Here is a 22,656-nt window from a genome sequence, read left to right as displayed (position 1 = left end):
GAGACTCCTTACTTTGCAACAAATATTCTATTTCTTAGCTGCACTACACATACAATTCCTTATATCATAAGTTTATTTTTGCTCCAGGTTTGCTTTAACCACCCTGGCGTTCTGATAAGATCGCCAGGGAGGCTGCGGTAGGGTTTTTTTTTAATAAAAAAAAACTATTTCATGCAGCCAACTGAAAGTTGGCTGCATGAAAGCCCACTAGAGGGCGCTCCGGAGGCGTTCTTCCGATCGCCTCCGGCGCCCAGAATAAACAAGGAAGGCCGCAATGAGCGGCCTTCCTTGTTTTGCTTAGATCGTCGCCATAGCGACGAGTGGAGTGACGTCATGGACGTCAGCCAACGTCCTGACGTCAGCCGCCTCCGATCCAGCCCTTAGCGCTAGCCGGAACTTGTTCCGGCTACGCTGGGCTCAGGCGGCTGGGGGGACCCTCTTTCGCCGCTGCTCGCGGCGGATCGCCGCAGAGCGGCGGCGATCGGGCAGCACACGCGGCTGGCAAAGTGCCGGCTGCGTGTGCTGCTCTTTATTTGAAGAAAATCGGCCCAGCAGGGCCTGAGCGGCAGCCTCCGGCGGTGATGGACGAGCTGAGCTCGTCCATACCGCCAGGCTGGTTAAAGTGACTCTGTAACAAAAATTACAACGTTTTTTCTACCATCCTACAAGTTCCTAAACCTATTCTAATGTGTTGTGGCTTACTGCAGCACTTTATACTATGACAGTCTCTGTAATAAATCAATGTATCTTTCCCCTGTCAGACTTGTTGGCCTGTGTCTGGAAGGCTGCCAACTCTTCCTTGCAGATCTGTTCCTCTATGCACACTCCAGTGTGTGTGTTATTTACATAAGCCAGCAGCTTCTCTGCTATCTTATCAGTGATAGAAGAGAGCTGGATAAAAATCCTAGGCTGTGAAAGGAGCTGGAAGGTCACATACTGAGGAATTAACCACATAGGCAGAGCTGTCTGCAGGAAGCCTGTCACTTCAGTGGGTGAGAGCTGAAGGGGTCAGAAGGTAAACACACACAAGTGATCTCTTGAGATTCAGAAGTAAGGCTGTATACAGCCTGCTTGTGTATGAATGTATTTTCTATGTGTAGACATACTGTATATCAACCTACTTCCTGTTTTGGTGGCCATTTTGTTTGTTTATAAACAAACGTTTTAAAACTGTTTTTAACTACTTTTAATGTGGCGGGGAGCGGCGAAATTGTGACAGAGGGTAATAGGAGATGTCCCCTAACGCACTGGTATGTTTACTTTTGTGCGATTTTAACAATACAGATTCTCTTTAATACATATATATACTTATAGTACTCCATAAAGGAGCAATTCATTTCTCTATATAAAAGCATTTCAAACCTCCCTTTATGCTTTTAAGTAAAAATACAACATTTACTGTTATAGATTGACTGTGACAAGTTAAAGTGGACCCAAATTAAAAAAATACAAGATTTCAGAAATGAAATCTATTTTCTAAATTATAATATTAAATAGCAGCCTTTTTTTCAGCTGCATGATGACAAATATAAAATATTTTACATTTATTGGAGAAACCCCTCCCTTCCTTTCAAATTGCCGGGACAGAATCTGGCAAAAAAATGTTTGGTTTGGGTCCGCTTTAAAGTACCTCTTGATCCCAATCCAACTACCCCTAGCGGCAAACATACCGCATCATGAGAACCTAGCAGCTATATATAACTCACTTGCTGCAGGACTGCTAAGACCATTGCATGTGCAGTTTCATTTGAATTACCGTACATACTGTATATGAATACTGTGTGCCTAATCTGTTTCCATGGAAAATCACCACTCTTTAAAGGGACTCCGAGCAGTGCAGAGACTATGGAAAGATGTATACCATTTTGAAGCTCTCTTCCTCCTCTTTCCAATGACACATAAAGCGCCGCCCTACGCCTTTTAGTTTTCAATATTTTCGTGATCGAAATCGCAGTGGCCGCAATTTCGATCGCAAAAATATCGAAAACTAAAAGGTGTAGGGTGGCGGTTTATGTGTCGTTGGAAAGAGGAGAAAGAGAGCTTCAAAATGGTATGCATTTTTCCATAGTTGCTTGTATTACACAGGACGACTTTTCCCAGCAGCTGAATGGAGCTGCCGACTTTGGGGAAAAGTCGTCCTGTGTAATACAAGTAACTATGGAAAGATGCATACCATTTTTAAGCTCTCTTTCTCCTCTTTCCAACGACACATAAACCGCCGCTCTACGCCTTTTAGTTTTTGTTATTTTCGTGATCAAAATCACGTTTGCCGTGATTTCGATCGCGAAAATATTGAAAACTAAAAGGCGTAGGGTGGCGGTTTATATATTGTTGGAAAGAGGAGAAAGAGATCTTCAAAATGGTATGCATCGTTCCATAGTTACTGCACTGCTCGGAGTCCCCTTTAAATCATGCGCTTGGCTCGGTTTGATCACTTATGTGTAATGTGTTGAAGAATGTTGTTGTTTTTGAATGCGGACATGTTATGCAGTTTGTAATTTGGCTTGCACGCATAGTATTTAAAGTGCGTTGGTTGGCGTGTGTGTACGTGCTTGTCAGGTAAATAACTTTTTGAGTGGTTGGTCATGTTGTGCATTAAGTTTGACATGTGTGAGATGCCCTTTTACCACTTTACCCCCGGCGGTACGAATTTCTCTGTCCCTTTTTCCATCCTTTCACCCCCAGGGACGGAGAAATCGCTCGTGCATGCCGCCGCCCGCTCGCCCGGAGATCAATGAACGGGAAAATCCATTCCCGTTCGTTGATCTAAGCCCCCGCAATGATCCGCTGCTTCTATTAGAAACAGCGCGATCATTGTGATTCTCCCAGTCTCCTACTGCTTCCTGTAAGCGTCCTTCCGGACGCTTACAGGTCGCATGTAAACAGATTCACTGTGGCCATCTTGTGGCCAAATAGTAAACTACACCCTAAAGCATTTTACACATACAAATATATTGGTTTACACAATAAATTAACTCATTACCTCCCACACTCCCCAATTTTTTTTTTTTTTTGTAATTTAAAAAAACAAAACAAAAATACAATAAAAAAAAAAACATAAATAGTTACCTTAGGGACTAAACTTTTTAATTATTTATGTCAAGAGGGTATAACACTGTTACTTTATAAACTATGGGCTTGTAATTAGGGATGGATGCAAAACTGAAAAAAATGCACCTTTATTTCCAAATAAAATATTGGCGCCAAACATTGTGATAGGGACATAATTTGAACGGTTTTATAACCCGGGACAAATGGACAAATACATTTCATGGGTTTTAATTACAGTAGCATGCATTATATAAAAACTATAATGGCCGAAACCTGAAAAATAATATTTTTTTCCCACATTTTTTCCTATTTTCCCATTAAAATACATTTAGAATAAAATAATTCTTGGCATAATGTCCCACCTAAAGAAAGCCTAATTGGTGGCGAAAAAAACAATATATAGTTCATTTCATTGCGATAAGTAATAATAAAGTTATAGATGAATGAATGGATGGAGCGTTGAAAGGTGAAAATTGCTCTGGTGCTCAAGGGGTAAAACCCCTCAGTGGTGAAGTGGTTAAACAATACTGATTGGATGCTAAAGATAATGTGGGAGATTTCTCAAGACAGTCACAAAGGAAACTGCAGCAAAAAGGAAGTTCTGAGGATAAAAAAATAAAATAAAAGATGAACTTTCAGCTACACAAAACTGGGATTCTGACTGAATACCAAAATCATAGGGGAATACATTTAACAGCAACAGGAAGTCTCTATACGAAAATCATGTAGTAGACGTTTCAATACCAAAATCATAGAGAAATTCAGGTAGAGGGAAGGTTAAAGGATACATCTGGCAAATACAATAGAATCAGATTTACAGAAGGTGTAATCAGATTTACTTACCTGCTCCCTGAAAGCCTAAGTGTCCCTCTACGCTGCTCCGCTCTCAGACAGTATCCGTCCCCTCCGTGGCCGGGTCGGTGGTTGATATGGAGGGGACCCCGGGAGACTGCCTGAGAGCGGAGCAGCGGCGAGGGACACTTATGCTTCCAGGGCCTGGTAAGTTAGGCCTCTTTTCCACGAGCAGTTGATCTGTGTGCTCAGCAAGCAGTTACCAGGCAGCAGTGAGCAGTTACTAGGCAGCAGTGAGCAGTTATGAGAGTTTGAAAGGCATTTTACTGTTTATCAACTGCCCATGGAAAAGAGGCCTAAATCCAATGTTATTGTATTTGTCAGATGTATCCCTTAAGGGTTAGACATCAGTAAAGTGAGGTTAAGGGTTGGGTATCCGTAGGAAGGGTTCTGCGTGAGAGTGGGGTTAGGTTATAGTAAAATACTGGTAAAGATTATTGATATTTTACTGTGGGCTTTAAGTTGTAAAATATTGGTAATTTTACAAGCGGCAATATAAAGCACCTTTTTTGTAGACGTCTTTATTATACGTACGCATCTGTATAAGCAAGTCCTACTGACTGCACCTCTGTTCTATTTCCATAGCCATAGAGCATCCCTGAGCGGGGCTGTCCTGTATATATGCTGATATAATTAATATAACCCCGAGGACACTGCTGCAGAAACAAAACAAGCAGGAAAACATTTGTCCTAATTTCCAGCCTGAAGCAGAGAAGTGACAGTCGGACTGTGATGGATTGCTGAGGGTAAGAAGTCTGCTTTTTTATGTACCAGTTATCATAAATATTCTGCTTTCAAGTCAAATCATTTTTAGTACCAAGAGAATGATAAAAAAACAGCAGGGAAAATGACTAGTGTTCAGCAAAATATGAGAAATCTCTTTTGCTTAGCATTTCAATTGATTGAACAAATAGCTTACAATCCGCTCTTCAATTGAAAATCCAATGAAATAAATTAAACTGTTCCCTTAGGCTATTAACTGTTTCACAGGAAAGTGTCCCTTTACCAGAGCACTTGCCAGCTAAACCTACTGCATGGTTCACAAGCTTACCTCTTAGTAATAATTGTTTATTGTTGAATGATTATTGACATTTGCTAGTATAAGGGTCCAATGGATCCAATACATACCATATATGGTTGAGCCACATTATGATGACCACCGCCTACCTCTGTCAGAAATGCGCAGCCAATGAAAGAATGCACATACCGTACTTTGCACAGACTTCCTGGGTACGTCAGTAAGTTGCCAATAGAGCAGCTGTAGCGGTCATAGTGAAAAAGGTCATCGCCATCCGGGCCAAGTGTGGTAGCAATTTGGAAATGGCAGGGTTTGTGAACTGTGCATAGGCTGTTTGGAATCCAAATCACCTTTTATTTCGCCAAGTACGCCATTGGCGTACCCAGACTTATTTGTGGTTGACATGGCAACGGCAGTAGGGCACAAGACAGACATAGCATTTACACTGCGAGAGGTTATATAGATACAAGCATGGGGTGCAATTAGAGCATATAGCAACACACAACATATGGATACAAGCATAGGGAGCAGATAGTTAGGGCATATGGACAGGCATTCAGCTTGGAAGTTCAGGGTGTGCAGCCAGAAAATGGTGTTGAACAAGGCCTAGGTTGTTGCAGGAGGGCAGACCTGGCAGGAGGGGCTGGAGTTCAGCAGGACTGTGTCTGGAGGTTCTCATTCTGTAATGGCGGCCCGATGGGAGGGGCTCGAAAAAGCAACTACCTGGGTGTGAGTGATTTGAGATCCTGGTGGCCTTCATCCTCATTCTTGCACAATGGAATTAGGTCCAGTGGTGGTAGGGGTGCACCAATTATCTTTTCTGCTGTGCTGATCACTCTTTGGAGTTCGTACCCTGGCGGTAGCGTCTGCATACCAGATGATGGCAGGGGAGCAGAGGATGGATTCAAGGAGAGGATGGGTGAAGGAGGTTGTAACAAGTGAGTGGACCAATGGAATGTTTCCAGATGTGGTAATCGATGGCCGTGTCGACGTTACTAGTGAACGTTGACTGTGCAGGACAGTCGGCATGCTACCATGTATAAATCAACCGGGGAGCTTCCAGATGTGTGTCAAAAAATGGATGTACATCTAACGGTTGTGAATGGGGCTCTGGAGGAGACCACTGGTAGAGACACCCATGCCCACGAGAGTTTGCAATTTGCACAGAATATTCTACTCTGGACTAGCCATAAATGGCAAAAAGTTGCCTTCTCTGATGAGCCGCCTTATGAGCTCAATTTCTAAGCCTTAAAATTCTCCAAACCTAAACCCAACTGAACAGGTTTGGGAGCATCTTGACTGACACATTCAACTACTGGATTCACCAACATGCTACTGTCAGATGCACTACAGTCTGCAAGCCAGCCAGGCTCCAGATACCTCCAGCAGCCATCCAAAAGCTTATAGTGCCACGTCACTGCATATTTTACCTGGGAGAGACAGTTATTCTTGATATTAGCAGGTGGTCATAATAATGTGACTGAACTGTGTACATAAAGATACACATGAAAATTCATAAATCATTACACAGAGTGTTTATGGAAATGGGAATGCCAAATACTCCAAACCAGCTGTGAGCTCCTCATAATAGGAACAATGAAGTGAACCAGTACCGGATGCTGTGCTGGTGTCAGCGTGAACGCTGGTTCATGAGCAGTATCATGGTTATGTGAATGAACTGACTGGCTACATCTGCATTACTTTGGTCACCTTAAAAGGGAGGAAGGTAGCAAGACAAATAATACTTTACAGAGCATAACTCACCTTTTTCTCCAATATTATTCATGGACACTGAAAAAGAACAAAAGAATAACCACATCAGACTTCAGTGATAAACTGCTATAGAACCCTTTATATAAAAGCACACCATCTACTAGCATGGTAATCGTACCAGTCCTAACATCAGGGGACCCCCCTTGTTACTCTGTGAGCACCACACATTTTACTGGGATACAGTATGTTTCCCTAGTAATGCATATGGCTCTGATAGAGTAATGAGCGGTGTTCTCCTGGCATTAGGACTGGGAAGATTACCTGCCTTTCATGCATCACGCCCTTAATTGGTCAATGAGATGCAAATAATTTCAATATGATGCAGCATTAGGCAAATGTATGCAATTTTATGCAGCTTCAAAATTGACCAATCAGACCCAGCTGGGATAAAATTTGGTCCATTTTCAAGCTGCATTAATTAGCATAATCCTGCATCAATTTGAATTTTTTGCATCTCATTGACCGTCCCTAGATACATCATTCAGGAACCATTTAAAGCATTAATAATAAAAATAAAAATAATTCCAGGCAGGACAGGCAGCTTTTTGGGAGCGTTTGCGCTTCAATGTAAAGTATTGAAGTGCTGGCTCGCTCATGAATCGCACTACACATGAATCATAATTATTTGAAAGGTCCAATCAGAATTAAAATCACTATCACAATCACTGCCAAAAAGCTTACACTTTTTAAAATCGCTACCAAAATCGCCGGAAACCGCTCATGAAATCGCTTTTACAAAACGCTACTTAAAAACTCTAGCGATTTGCAATTTGTAGTGGGTTCCAGGCCTAAGAGAAGATAATTTGGAACATTTGCCCAGATACAAGTACATATGTTTTCCTATAGTATCAGATTGATGGTAGACCATAATGAAGCCTGTGTGGTGAGACAGCTACTCAGTGTGAAGCGACTCTCATGTCCTCATTACCCTCCTGCAGTCTAGCCTGAGCTCTGCTGACTCACTTCATACAGATATTATTCCTCTTCCCAATCAGACATTCTGCGACATATTTCACAGATGCCATTCATCCCGCAGAGCTGATCAGGAATTAAATTTAGCTTGTCCATCTGCCACAGCAATTACACAATGTTTACACTTCAAAATGTGTAATCCTTGCTTTAATGTTTCTATAGCTGTGACTCGCATCATTATGTCATTTTTACTGGAGGAGCAAAAAGGAAAGAACTAAAATTTCTGTATAAGAAAGATGGCTGCACTTTTCCCTCCAGTACAGGTAGCCAGAGAGGCCCCCACAGTATTGGTAGCCAGACAATGCTCCCCAGTATAGGAAGCCAGACAGTGCCCACCCGAGTATAGGTAGCCAGAGAGTGCCCCGCCCCAGTATAGGTAGCCAGACAGTGCCCACCCGAGTATAAGTAGCCAGAGAGTGCCCCGCCCCAGTATAGATAGCCAGACAGTGCCCACCCGAGTATAGGTAGACAGAGAGTGCCTTGCCCCAGTATAGGTAGACAGAGAGTGCCCCGCCCCAGTATAAGTAGCCAGAGAGTGCCCCGCCCCAGTATTTTTTTTTAAAGAGAATTTTTATTGAAATTTTAGTGCATAACAACAAAAAGAAATCCAGCAGCAGTAATCACGTAAATAATAACTCAATACTACTAAGTAAATTCGCAATTAGACATATTGACGGATAGATGTAGTCATAGTTGTGACCCATAATTACATTAATATCAGAGATTAAGTTGATCAAACCCATTGTAAATCTTGTACAGCTACCATGATATCCAGATTGGGGATTGTGGTTTCTGTGGCATTAACCCAATTATGCCTTGCCCCAGTATAGGTAGCCAGAGAGTGCCTCGCCCCAGTATAGGTAGCCAGAAAGCCCCCCCCCCTACCGTATTGGTAGCCAGAGAGTGCTCCGACCCAGTATAGGTAGCCAGGGAGGCCCCCACAGTATTGGTAGCCATAGAATGCCTCCCCAGTATAAGTAGCTTGAGAGTGCCCCCCAGCATAGGTAGCCCACCTCTCCAGGATCTGGCAGGCACATGTGACCTGTCTTCATCCTCTCCATCTAGGTCCTCCATCTCTGTGGTGTGGGCGTCATCTATCATAATGTGACGGCGCACCTAGTAGGATGAGGAGGATGGGTTCAAAGTGGTCAGATCCTGTGGAGATGGTTTGTATACCACTCTACTGCATGCATACGTCCTGTTGGCAGTTTTTCTAAAGTGTGTCTCGGGTTTACCACATTGTTATCCCCAAGCCACATTCGGGATTACCACCAGGGAGGTTAATAAAAATATCATTACTAACACAAGGAAATGGGAAGCAATCGTCAGGTTACTACCAGGCAGCTTACAGTTTGTGTTGTTTACATTTTGTTTTGCTATATTTGACCATTTATGAACAGTGCAGCTTTGCTGGAGGGTACAGGGAAACGGCAAAATATTTTTCTGCAATTTAGAGTACATGTAAACTACACTTTCCATAATCATCTGCATCCCTTCCAATACTACCCAACATTAGGTAAAATTATGCATACTTGTGAAAACAAGATCAATTTACAGTGCTATGATAACATTTTTTTTTCTTTTTTGCACGTTTGCCACACTTAGATGTTTCTAATCCTTAAACAAAATGTAAATATTAGACAAAGATACCCCAAGTAAACACAAAATGCAGTTTTTAACTGATGATAAAAAACAAAAACAAAAAAGTGTGCTTTAACATATTTTTGGGAAAGCTGAGTTCAGTTTCGCTAGCCACACCCAGGCGTGATGTCAGACCTGTTGAATTTAAAAAGGTATCCGAACACCTATGTATGAAGATATAAAAAATGTAAATCCCCATAAGAGAGGTTTCTAATCCAGTGTGCCATTGAGGTGGGGGGCAGGATGTGGGGTGATTGCCATTATTTACCTACTCTGGTCCCCCCATCCTTATAGGATTTATAATCAGTCAGGGGTGGCAAACCTTCTTTTCAAAGGGATTATGTAAACACAATCAGATGAGACCTCAGGTGCAGTAAGGCTTTATTCACATTATAAATCACAAGCACTGAGCGCTTTTGTGCATGATTTTTTCAAGTGATTCCCGGCAATTTCAGAGCATTGAGCGATTTAGTCTAAGCGCTTGAGATTTTCACTTCCTGACGTTAACTCTTTGACCTGGAAAAGAATAAATACAATGTATTGTGGTCTGTACAAGAGTCCGGGTCAGCTTTTGTGCATGATGCACAAGTAATGATTGTCTGGAGGGGCTTTAATTTTCAAATATTAATTGTTAATACATAAAAGTGATATTACAATATTGAATACTGCTCTCACTGGTGGTTCAGTGGTTATAGTCATATGAAGGCAAACCCCACGCAGACATCTTACAGCACAGATGCCCACTGTGAACCGCTTACGTTCGACTCTTAATTATGTCATGCACCATCTGGGTAATTCCATGGCTGTTTGACATAAATCTGCATTGACCAAAAACTTCAAACTTTCAGAAAAGGTAGTTTTAAAGTGTGGCAGCATTTAACATATCCAAAACTCGAAAAATAAAATAAAAAAATAAATAAAAAAAATCGAAGGGTACGTGTTTTTCAAAAATTCGATTTGAAATTTTCAAATTTAAAAAAAAAGGATTGCAAATGTTCAAAAACTATTTTTTTATTTTTTCATTAATTTCATTTCACATTCAGTGAAAAACTGTAAAATATGTGCAAACATATACAAAGAAGAAGTACATTTTTTCCAGAGTAAAATGAGCCATAAATTACTTTTCTCCCATGTTGCTGTCACTTACAGTAAGTAGTAGAAATCTGACAGAAGTGACAGGTTTTGGACTAGTCCATCGCTTTATAGGGGATTCTCAGGGATATGTTTATTTTCAAAAGAACTTAGTGAATGGCAGTTGCTCTGTCCAACTGCCAAAAAACTGTGAAGCGAGCAGGGAAGCTGGCCAGCATCATTGTTTAATTCCTTTTTTGGGAATATCTTTATAAAGAATAAAAGCCTTGCTGAGAAACCTCAGAGCCATCAGCAAAGCAAACCCACAAGCCTAGCAAAGCCTCCTGGTCCCAGCCTAGCAAAGCGTACAGCCAAGCAAAGCCTAGTAAAGCCCCCAGCCCAGTAAAACACCCCCAAATGCCCCCAGCAAATTGCCCAGCCCAGCAAAGCCCTAGCAAGTCACCTAGCAAAGCCAGGCTGGCACAGCATCACCATCAGCCAGGCCGGCACAGCATCACCACCAGCCAGGCCGGCACAGCATCACCACCAGCCAGGCCGGCACAGCATCACCACCAGCCAGGCCGGCACAGCATCACCACCAGCCAGGCCGGCACAGCATCACCACCAGCCAGGCCGGCACAGCATCACCACCAGCCAGGCCGGCACAGCATCACCACCAGCCGAGTACAACATACAGGCCAGCCAGCCGAAGGCAAGACAGAAGCCAGGTGAGGGGCTTATATATGTGAAAGATTGCCTATTGAATATATTAAGGCTTCTTGCACACCAAGACGTTGTGTTAGGTGGCACGTTAAGGTCGCATAACGTGCACCTAACACAACGTATGGTGCTGCAAAAGCCGACGGTAGAGTGAGCCGCGTTAGGCTGCTCGATGCCCATAATATCTCCCAGAGTGGCGCTGATTGGCCAGCGGGACCACGTGATGCGGAGCGAGACACTCCGCATCACGTGGTCCCGCCGGCCAATCAGCGCCCGCCAGTGCAGTGAATATTAAGTAGCCATGTGCGCGGCTACTGTAGCTGGCTCTCCCCGCCTCCTCCGCCCCCCACTGCGCATGTGCAAACAGTCTAACGCGGCTATAGCCGCTCCAACGCCGTAGCATGCTGCACTTTGCACAGAACGTGCAGCGTTACATGTAACGCAACGTGGGCTGTGTGAACAGCCCACTTGTGTTACATTGCTGTGCGTTGGGGGAGCGTTACAGGCGCACTAACGTGCGCCTGTAACGTCTTGGTGTGCAAGCAGCCTTAAACTTCAGATAAATACCTTTCCAACAAGCTCAATCTGCTATCTCTGCAATGATTTTTGACGAAGCGATGTTTTTTTTAAATTGGTCTACTTCAAAATTGTCCATTTTGACTTTGAGCCACCGCTCGGCCAAATTTCAGAATTTTTCGCAAAAATTTGTTGGTGGGGGGGGGGGGGGGGGGGGGGGGGGAGTTTAGGGGCCACTGATCACGGGAAAAAAATTTGGTCAAAATCGGAGAGGTCAAGTGGAGAACTATGTTTAACGGCCGTGGAATTACCCATATGGCACAGAGCAGAGTAGAAGCAAAATGCAGGTAGCACAGCTACAATGCAAAAAGGAGAATTTCCCTGCGCTGCCCTCTCACTTAGGATAGACTTCAATAATTCCAAGGTGATGCTCCTGGTTGCTGGGTGGTGCCAGTGACCTGGGTAGAACAGTAGAAGAGACAAGAGCGCTCCTTTGGTGTAATACTTTCTTTACTTTAAAAATTCACGCATAAAAATTTGCACTTACAATGGTGATAAAATCAATAGCGCTTCTTAGGCCTGCCAGCCGTCCTGTCCAATCCTGTGCTTGGCCAAAGCGACAGGTGCGGTGTCTCCCGACCCGGAGCTGGTTGCGGTGGGCGGGGCTTGGTCACGCTGGAGCCGTCTGACGTCACGACGCGTTTCGGCACTAACCACGCCTTCGTCAGGTGACGAGACGGCGTATAGGGCTCTGCTTTATACCTCCCGGTATGGGAGGGATGGAGGAGTGACTCTTATGCATCACTCGTGATAGGCGGGGCCGCTATCAGGCTTGGGGTGTGTTCAATCGGCGATTCGCCAGACAATTAACATACTCTTGCTTTAGCGATTGCTACATTTGTTAAAACCAAAACAAAAAGAATTTATTAAAAAGAATTAAAAGGAATTCGGAAATGGATACATAATTTTCACTAGGCAGCAGACACTGTCTATTCAGCGTGCTGCACTCTACATGGCCCAATGTCCGTGCACTAAACTATAGATCGCCCACTCGTATTGAGGATTTAGTTGTGGATGCAATTCTATGCATTCTAAACAAAGTGGTCTCCATCCCCTTCATTATTTTAGGATGAAACTGGGTCTCGGCTTGAGGGGGGTTTGCACTTCACAGTTGTATCCACTGTAATTGTTTGGATGATCAATTTAATTTGGGCTCTTGTACATGTATCTGCTCTATAGCAGTATTGGCGCTATGACATACCGGCCTCCCTAGCTCGTGTGCATAGGGGCGAAAGATTACGACCCTATTGAAGCAGCTGACCCGGCGCTTAAACTGCGCCGGTGTCAGTCCTGATCGCTGCATAAGATTCACCGCAGTGGAGTTCTGGGATCGTGATGTGTGGAACTGTTCACCTATGTTCCATCACGTCTCCAAGGGAATTAGATTGCGATAGCTGCGCCTGCGGGGGGTGGTCCGGGGATGGCTTAGGCTGTTAGGGGTAAGGTTGGATACTCTATGAGATATGCCACAGAGAGTCAACCTTTCTATGCTACACGATACTTCCGCCTGTGACCTTTGGAGGTCACCAATATCCAGGTGCGACATTAAGGTCGCATCATTTTCAAATGCTACTGCGGGTAAACCTTGCAAAGGATCGCGCAAACTGTGTGGTGGTATACAGGTCTGGCAGGCAAGTTACAGCAATACAGCCAGATGAGTTGCATTTGATGACGTGGGAGGGAATAGGATGGGAGGCGAGGGGGTAGGGGTTGGAATCCGAAGGGGAGGACAGAAGAAGTCAAGGCATGTGTGTGTGGTTAGGTGGGAATGGAGGGGGAGGGGGGGGGGAGAGGGAGGGGTTGAAAAAACCTGCCCTCCATTCGATCCTTTGCAAGGTTTACCCGCAGTAGCATTTGAAAATTAAGCGAACTTAATATCACACCTGGATATTGGTGACCTCCAAAGGTCACAGCCGGAAGTATCGTGTAGCATAGAAAGGGTGACTCTCTGTGGCATATCCCATAGAGTAACCACCCTTTCCCCTAACAGCTTAAGCCGTCCCCGGACCACCCCCCACAGGCGCAGCTATCGCAATCTAATTCCCTTGGAGACGTGATGGAACATAGGTGAACAGTTCCACACATCGATGTGGCGAACATTACGGAAAGTCGTGCGCAATCGCCAACAATTTTCGTATGGTCCTGCACAATTACTGTCAGTCCTGGGTAGAATAAAACAAAATACCTTTCCTTTGCTCTCTTCCACTGACAGCACAGCCCCTCACCCTCACATCCTGTGTCAGGTCGGAAAAGAATTTCACATGTGGCCGACCCCCTGGGCAGAGCCATTTGGCTACACTGCTCATGTCCCAGAAACTAGCTCATACTGGCTGAGAAAAGAGCTCCCTCCAAAATCATACGGTCAAACAAAGAGAACTTTAATTTATTAATAATTCAAAATAGGTTTGGCAAAGCAAGACAAAAATTACATTTCCTGATACCTATAAATCAGTTATATCATTCACCTGAATTACAATTTTCTAGCTATCAGGAATCAGTAGAGAAACAACTTTATCCGGCCTGCGTAGAGTGAATGCGATAGACTAGGCATGTATAGCCTCGTTTGATACAGGGTCGCAAGCCGCTTATGAATATAGTCTCGGATTTGCGATGTGCCAATCTGGGGCGGAGTTACACAGATTATTAATAATTGGTACATTTCCCTGCTCTGAGTCTGGGGGTGGCAACCTTGCTGCCAGGAGATAACCCTGCCTTAAACACACCTACTTTCCAGGTAGGGACAGCCCAAAACTCAGGTCCTATAAAAAGTGGGGCGGGACCAAACCCGCCCAGTTCTCCAAATTTCATCGACCAACAAAGTCCAGGCATGCGTTTAAGGAGAACCAACGCATGCTGTGTTCAAGGACTCTTCACCTTAATGCCTACTTTTAAACTGGACTCTGTTTCTTCATTCTAAAAATGAAATCAGCCATAACTAAGTAAGAATTTTCTGATTTTATTCCCTTTTATTTTTAAGCTCTGTGTATATATGTTAATTGGTGTATATAACTGTATGTAATGCATTTTTGTTATTAAACGTTTTAAAAATCGTTTAGCGGTTATGACCTGTTGCTGAACATACACAAGCATACCTATTCTCCTGAACTCGCTACCCTGTGTTTAACAGAAATATACATTTATAACCCGTATGCGTGAATCCGGCTCAGATAGTCCGATCTGACCCAGATTCCTGCATACCGCAAAGGGTTAACAGAGCGTTCTCGAAGTCCTTGTATAATTACAGTAGCGGGCTGTGTAACCCTCTTGGTGGCAGATCTTTGAATTGTATGTGTGAGGTGAGTCCGTTGGCGTCTGAACGCTCCCTCCGCGAGTCGGTTCATCAAATTGCGAAGTCGGGTTACCCTTCGTGATGAACAAAATGACCGTGTGAGAGGATTTCTGACGCTGATCGATTGACCCCATCCACAGACCGGCCTGTGACAATCACGATCCCAGAACTCAGCTGCGGTGAATCTTATGCAGCGATCAGGACTGACACCGGCGCAGTTTAAAGGGACACTTAAGTCAACCACAACAAAATGAGTTTTACTCACCTGGGGCTTCCAATAGCCCCCTGCAGCTGTCCGGTGCCCTCGCCGTCTCCCTCTCATCCTCCTGGCCCCGCCGGCAGCCACTTCCTGTTTCGGTGACAGGAGCTGACGGGCTGGGGACACGAGTGATTCTTCGCGTTCCTGGCCACAATAGCGCCATCTATGCTGCTATAGCATATATCATATACCATATAGCAGCATAGAGGGTGCTAATGTGTCTGGGAACACAAAGAATCACTCGCGTCCCCAGCCTGTCAGCTCCTGTCACCGAAACAGGAAGTGGCTGCTGGCGGGGCCAGGAGGATCGGAGGGAGACGGTGAGGGCACCGGACAGCTGCAGGGGGCTATTGGAAGCCCTAGGTGAGTAAAACTCATTTTTTTTGTTTGACTTAAGTGTCCCTTTAAGCGCCGGGCGAGTCGCTTCAATAGGATCATAATCTTTCGCCCCTATGCACACGAGCTAGGGAGGCCGGCATGTCATAGCGCCAATACTGCTATAGAGAAGATACATGTACAAGAGCCCAAATTAAATTGATCATCCACACAATTACAGTGGATACAACTGTGGAGTGCAAGCCCCCCTCAAGCCGAGACCCAGTTTCATCCTAAAATAATGAAGGGGATGGAGACCACTTTGTTTAGAATGCATAGAATTGCATCCACAACTAAATCCTCAATACGAGTGGGCGATCTATAGTTTAGTGCACGGACATTGGGCCATGTAGAGTGCAGCACGCTGAATAGACAGTGTCTGCTGCCTAGTGAAAATATGTATCCATTTCCGAATTCCTTTTAATTCTTTTTAATAAATTCTTTTTGTTTTGGTTTTAACAAATGTAGCAATCGCTAAAGCAAGAGTATGTTAATTGTCTGGCGAATCGCCGATTGAACACACCCCAAGCCTGATAGCGGCCCCGCCTATCACGAGTGACACACGAGAGTCACTCCTCCATCCCTCCCATACCGGGAGGTATAAAGCAGAGCCCTATATGCTGTCTCGTCACCTGACGAAGGCGTGGTTAGCGCCAAAACGCGTTGTGACGTCAGACGGCTCCAGCGTGACCAAGCCCCACCCACCGCAACCTGCTCCACGTCGGGAGACACCGCACCTGTCGCTTTGGCCAAGCACAAGATTGGACAGGACGGCTGGCAGGCCTGAGAAGCGCTATTGATTTTATCACCATTGTAAGTGCAAATTTTTATGCGTGAATTTTTAAAATAAAGAAAGTATTACACCAAAGGAGCGCTCTTGTCTCTTCTACAGCACAGCTACAATGCAGGGGTGCCCATCATGCCATTGGCTATGGTATCCTCCCATTGCTAATGCCAAGTCATCTAACTCCAACTGTATGTTTATATCAATGACTTATAGGCTGGAGAATTGTAAATCCTGTCTGGAGATATGAAGTGCTGTGGGTGCTCGGACCTGGCATGATTTTCTGATTGACTTTGAAAACAAGGAAGGACAAAAAAAGAGGGTGAATTTTTAATCTCGCTATTTACATATAAATAGAGTTCCGCTCTGTTTTCCAAAAGTATTATTTCTGTTTTCATGCAGAAAGGAGTCTGTATGAATGTAAAACTGGACAAGGCATCCCAGTTCCGATTCCATCTCAGACTGCTGAGGTAAAGTCAACAAACAGGGCTATATTTGGCCAGGGGATCCAAGCACAAGAGATGAACCACTCTGACAAAACTAGCTGAATATATTAGTATCTACTAAATCGCCAACATTTATTATTAGACAAGGCAAATAAAATTGATTGCGCTTTTCTCCTGGCAGACTCAAAGCGCTGGAGCTTCAGCCACTGGAGCGCTCTCTATAGGCAGTAGCAGTGTTAGGGAGTCTTGCCCACGGTCTCCTAATGAAAAGGTGCAGGCTTTCTGAACAGGAAGACACGAGATTCGAACCCAGATTGCCTGTGTCAGAGGCAGAGCCCTTAAAAAGAACCTAAACGGAGATGGATATGGATTTTTCCTTTTAAAATAATACCAGTTGCCTGACTCTCCTGCTGATCCTGTCTCTCTAATACTTTTAGCCAAAACCCCTGAACAAGCATGCACTGGATTACTGCATGCTTGTTTCAGGTCTGTGATTCACCCACTACAGCGAAAAAGATCAGCAGGACTGCCAGGCAACTGTTATTGTTTAAAAGGAAACATTCACATGCCTCTCAGTTTAGGTTACCTTTAACCATTACACTATCCAGCCACTATTATTTAGACATCTGCCGCAGCACTTTACATACAATCTTGTCACTCACTAACTGTTCTTCAGAGAGGTTCACAAAATATTAAGGTAATGTCAGCAAATATGGCTAACTTTGGCCGGAGGATCCAACTTCCAAGTACAAGAGACGGACCACGCTGGCAAACCACTGAACATATTAGCATCTACTAGGTCTACAACTACATTTATTATTATCTATCTATTTATATTGACATTTGCTTACATTCTTTGATCCTGAGCATGCCGACTTTCATACATACATAGTGCCTGTGGAATCGATGCACCTACATGGTGACTGGTGATTTGATTGATATGCTGCCGTGGTGCTGTGTAATCCTCTATTAGGGACCATTCACACGAGAGCGTTTTGCTGGCAATTTCGTCAAAACGCTCAAGCGCTAGCGCTATTGAAAGCGCTAGTGCTTTAATACCCTATGGGCCAGTTCTTACTTGGGCAATTTGCGTTAATCGCCGGCGATTAATGCACATCGCTAAACGCAAACGTGTAGCCTGCACCATTTTTAGGCGATTTCCCAGCGATATTGTTTCTGTGCTATTGAAGCGCTAAATGCGATCGCCGGAAAATCATTGCAGTGTTCAGTGATTTTTCCACGTTAAATCGCGAAAAATCACTCCCGCAAAACGCCGGCGTTAATCACCGGTGTTTTGTGCTTTTAAGTGTGAATGGGGCCTTATTGCTATTATTATTATCATCTACTATTAACCCTTTCATGACCGGCCGCCTAACCCCACTTCAGGACCAGGCATTTTTGCAGAAGGGGGGGGGGCGCATTTGGGGGGGGGGGATCAGGCAGCCGGATCCCTGCAGGGTCTGGCTAGGCTGTCTCCCCCCTGCGTGGCCAGGTGTCCCCCCTTGTCAGCAGCAGCAAGTCCCAGCGGATCCCTCCGCTCCGGCCGGCATCTCTGCTGCTACTGCCGCTCAGTTCCGGTCGCTGAGGACCCGGTGCAGATGTCAGAAGGAGCAGAAATGCCGGCAAGAGCGGTGGGGGGCGCCGATCATCGCGGGAACGGCAGGGAAGCGAGTGGATCCTCTTCTTTCCCCCCTACCGCCGCAGCTGTCAAATTGATCACTACGATCCGACGGTGATCGTAGTGATCAGCAGCCATACGCAATGGCTGCTGATCACTGAGGGAGATCCCAGCTGTCATATGACAGCTTAATCTCCCCCTCCGGGTGTTGCCTCCTGTAATACATTTCAGAATGTAAATCAGATTGAAAGAACGAATGATTTGACATTGGGCAAACACTGACTTAATGTCAGGATCACTCCTGAAGCATGTTCTGTTGGTTGCAGTGGAACTGCAACCGGGCAGTTCTGACTTATCTGCTTGCATCCGGTTGCGCATTCGCAATAAGTCTCATTGTCATCTGCAATTACTCTGCAGTTCAGAGCAGCTCAGGATGATGTCATGAATCCTCCTATTGCTTGCTGAAGTTGAACTGCAGCCAGATAGCCCTGGATTTCCTACATGCATATTGTTGCATGTATTTGTTATGAGAGTCCTTTTTCACAGTCGGCTGGCAGCTTGTGGTCAAGCTAGCTCAGGATTGAGTGATTACCATTCAGCTGTGTGGGAATTTGCATGCCTGCATCTATTGGCTGATGTCCACATAAAAGTCTGCCTCCCATTTCAGACTCCGCCCAACATAGCATACAGCTCCCTGCGTTGTTGCTGGGTCCATGCTGTAAAAGTATTGTGTATTGCCTTGTTTTGTATTTCCATGCCTGCTGGATGTTTGCTGATCCCGCGGGGGGGTCAGTAAAGTCCACTATCCTGCTAATTGGAGACTGCCTTCACCACGCTGGTGACTGGTGGTTATCCTTCTTGCCTTGTTCCTGAGGACGTAACTAAAGCAGCGGTTGCCATTAGTTAGGCTCCTACCTGTTTGTCTCGTCTATGTCAATGTGAATTTTTGCCATCGCTGGGGCAGCGACTAGATTGGCAAAGCATTCTGTCTGTCTGACTGTTGTTTGTCTTGTTACTCAGCCTGAGGATTAGTGCGGTGTCGCACTAAGCAGCCATTGTATATTAATGCGACTTTCATTACTCAATTAATGTATTGCAATGCGACTGCCAGACTGACTTAGATACGACCTTAGCTTTACTGACCATTCTCTCGCCTAGTCCTTTGTACCGCAGCCATCTAATCTAATGTGTATGACCTTAGCCTGTTACCGACTCTGATTCTGTCTAGTCCACTGTACCACTGCCATCTGATCTATCGTGTATGACCCAAGCCTGTTGCCGACTACGTCTGTTGTGTATTGTATCACATAGCATCAAGCGTGATAGGCTGCCCAGAGCTGCAGTTGCTCTGGGCAATCTTGTTCCTTTTGCTCATTACTCCTGTGGCCACCTGTGCAGCCTCTTCCATTACCCAGCTACATAGCCTTGAGCACACACGCTGACTCAGAAAGTATACCCCCCAAGCATTACAAATAATTTATAAATTAATATTGTAAAAATAAATACTGTGTATACTCGCATATAAGCCGACCCCTGTATAAGCCGAGGTACTCACTTTTCCCTCAGAAACCAAGAAAAAGTGATTGACTCGTGTATAAGCCCCCTCCCCAGTATAGCCACCTCCACAAATAGCCAGATGTGCCCCCGGTACAAGTCAGCCCCCCTCCCCATGGCCAGATGTGCCCCAAGAATGATACAACTGTGTCTCAAGACGCCATTAGATGGCGGCATAGATATCAGACACAGTGACTGCCACACAGGAAGAATCCCCAATCATTGCACTGTTTGCATGCTCTGCTCCACAAACCAAGGGACACAGGTGGTCTTGAGCAGCGCACTCTGCACACCATGTTGCAGGGGATGAGGGCCACAGACACAGCAGGGAGCCAGGTGGCAAGAGCAAGATCACTAGTGCATGATCCTTACGCAATACCTGCTACACCATTCTGCTCCACTGACTTGTAAATAAGCCGAGGGGGTAACTTTTCAGCACATTTTTACTCAGAATAATTAGGCTTCTACACTAGTATATAAGGTAAACAATTTTATTCATGTTATTTTAACTACAGTTTCACTTTAACCACTTCAGCCTTCAGTGCATTTTCACCTTATGCATCAGAGCAATTTTCCACATTTCAGTGATCCTCCCATACATTAGCCAAATAACTTTATCACTACTTAACACAACAAAATTATCTATATCTTGTTTTTTTCCGTTTTAGTTTTTGGCTATTATAGTTGTCCCGGTTATTACACAGTTTAAATTATGTTCCTATCACAATGTATGGCGCCAATATTTTATTTGGAAATAAAGGTGCATTTTTTCAGTTTTGCGTCCATCACTATTTACAAGCCCATCATTTTAAAAAATAATAATAGTAATATACCCTTTTAACATGCATATTAAAAAAGTTCAGTCCCTAAGGTAGTGGATCCGAGACAAACTTTTGCCGTTTTCATTTTTGTGCCCCTTACATATAGTTTCTGGGGCATTCTTCCCCACAAATGCTTATTTTATTATAATAATAGGTTAATAAACGAATATAACTATAGAAGCCCCGCCCCCAACTCCTCAACGCTCAGTCCCATGCTGCAATTAATCATGGGAGCTGAGCCTGATGAGGAGGCATGTCTTATTTTCATTTGCCTGCCCCACTGCGCTCTAATTGGTGGAGGTGCACAGTGGGGCTGGAGCGAAGGCCCTGTCAGGGGGGGGGGGGCATGGGCAGAGTGCACTGGCAGCTAGGCAGGCGGCCGATTCCCCGGTAATTATCTCCCTCTACCTCCGCCGCTACTCAGAACACGTCAGATCAGGGAGTATACAGGAAGACTGCCTGTATGCCCGCTGTCTTGTCATAGCGGCGCAGCGTGTCACTCTGACATGCGGTCTGATTAGCAGGAAGAGGGAGACAGTTACAGGGGAAGCCGCCAAAGGTAAGTCGATCGGCAGCCCTCCCGGCACGAGAGACACGGGGGACACGACCATACTAAGACTATACTGACTGGGGCAACTATTCTAGCCATACTGGGGAAACTATACTAGCTATACTGACTATGGAAATTATACTGGGGCCAGCTATACTATCTATATTAGGGAACAACTATACTCGCCATACTGAATGGGGCCAACTAAACAATCTATACTGGGGGGCAACTATACTAGCTATGCTACAGTGATTTTAGAAGCAAGGGGGTGGAGAGGGGAGTAGAGTTCACAGGCTGAGGGGTGGAGATAAAGAGCATCTTTGGCTGTGTGTGCATGTGTGATGACAAGCAAAACATTCCCGCACTCATTGTATCACAGGAAGAAATAATAATTTACTGTTGAAGCTGTTTACTGTGAAAACCATCTAGTTGAATTTTTTTTTTTATGCAAAAGTTTTATTTGGGTATTTTAGGAGAGTGTGAGAAGTAAGGAGTTAATTTAAAATTATGTTTAGGTCTGTTTATAAAAATAAAATGTATGTAAGCGTAATTTTACTGACCACAAGATGTCCTCAGTCATTAGCTTCCTGCGCGTGCTTCTAGTACACGAAACAGGAAGCAATGCGTGTAAGTGTTTACAAATGACCGCAGGCATCTCACTGATACGGGGACCTAGATCAATGAATGTGATCTGTGTTCCCATTCATTGATCTCCGGGCTAAAAGGTGGCGGCGAGAACAAGCGCAGGAGCATGCGCATAAGTGAGCAGGAGCATGCATAGCGGTGATCATGGCGGAGTACGTATATCTACGCCCCTAAAGGCTTAGATTATGTTTTTAGGGGCATAGATATACTGTACTGTAATCAATAAGTGGTTAAATCTTCATAGACTTGTATTGCACCATCAATTTTCTCTTATGGCTCAGACACACTATAAGCACTTTTCTGAGCGCTTTTTGGCCATCAGACTTTGAGAACTTTTTAAAAAACGTTCCCTTGACTTACATTACAATCGAGGTAAAAATCACAGTAAAATTGCATGATTTTACTGTAAATCAATGGGAGCCTTTTTAAAAAAGCTCTGATGGCCAAAAAGTGCTCAGAAAAGCGCTTATAGTGTGTCTGAGCCCTTACAGCAGCAACTCTGCAGCTGCAATGCAAATCTATGGAACGTCAAGTTGTTGCTCAAGCAAAATACTTTACAACTCTTTGAAATAATAAAAAAATAAAATATATATATATATATATATATATATATATATATTTGATAAGGTTTGACGGACTAA

General features: G+C 44.5%; 1 protein-coding gene across 3 annotated transcripts in view; it reads right to left on the bottom strand.

The window, feature by feature from the left end:
• ZDHHC2 (zinc finger DHHC-type palmitoyltransferase 2) overlaps positions 1-22,656 on the bottom strand; it is a 127,181-nt gene that overhangs the window by 79,029 nt on the left and 25,496 nt on the right. For all 3 annotated transcript variants that reach the window (XM_068278621.1, XM_068278624.1, XM_068278622.1), the window contains exon 2: positions 6,686-6,712. In XM_068278621.1, the coding sequence (XP_068134722.1) occupies positions 6,686-6,712 (27 nt within the window). The remainder of the gene's footprint in view (positions 1-6,685; positions 6,713-22,656) is intronic.

This window comes from Hyperolius riggenbachi, chromosome 1 (genome assembly GCF_040937935.1).
Source record: "Hyperolius riggenbachi isolate aHypRig1 chromosome 1, aHypRig1.pri, whole genome shotgun sequence".
NCBI classification, from domain to species: Eukaryota; Metazoa; Chordata; class Amphibia; order Anura; family Hyperoliidae; genus Hyperolius; species Hyperolius riggenbachi.
Note: the sequence above shows the minus strand (reverse complement) of the source record. Positions and strands in the feature narration are given on the sequence as shown.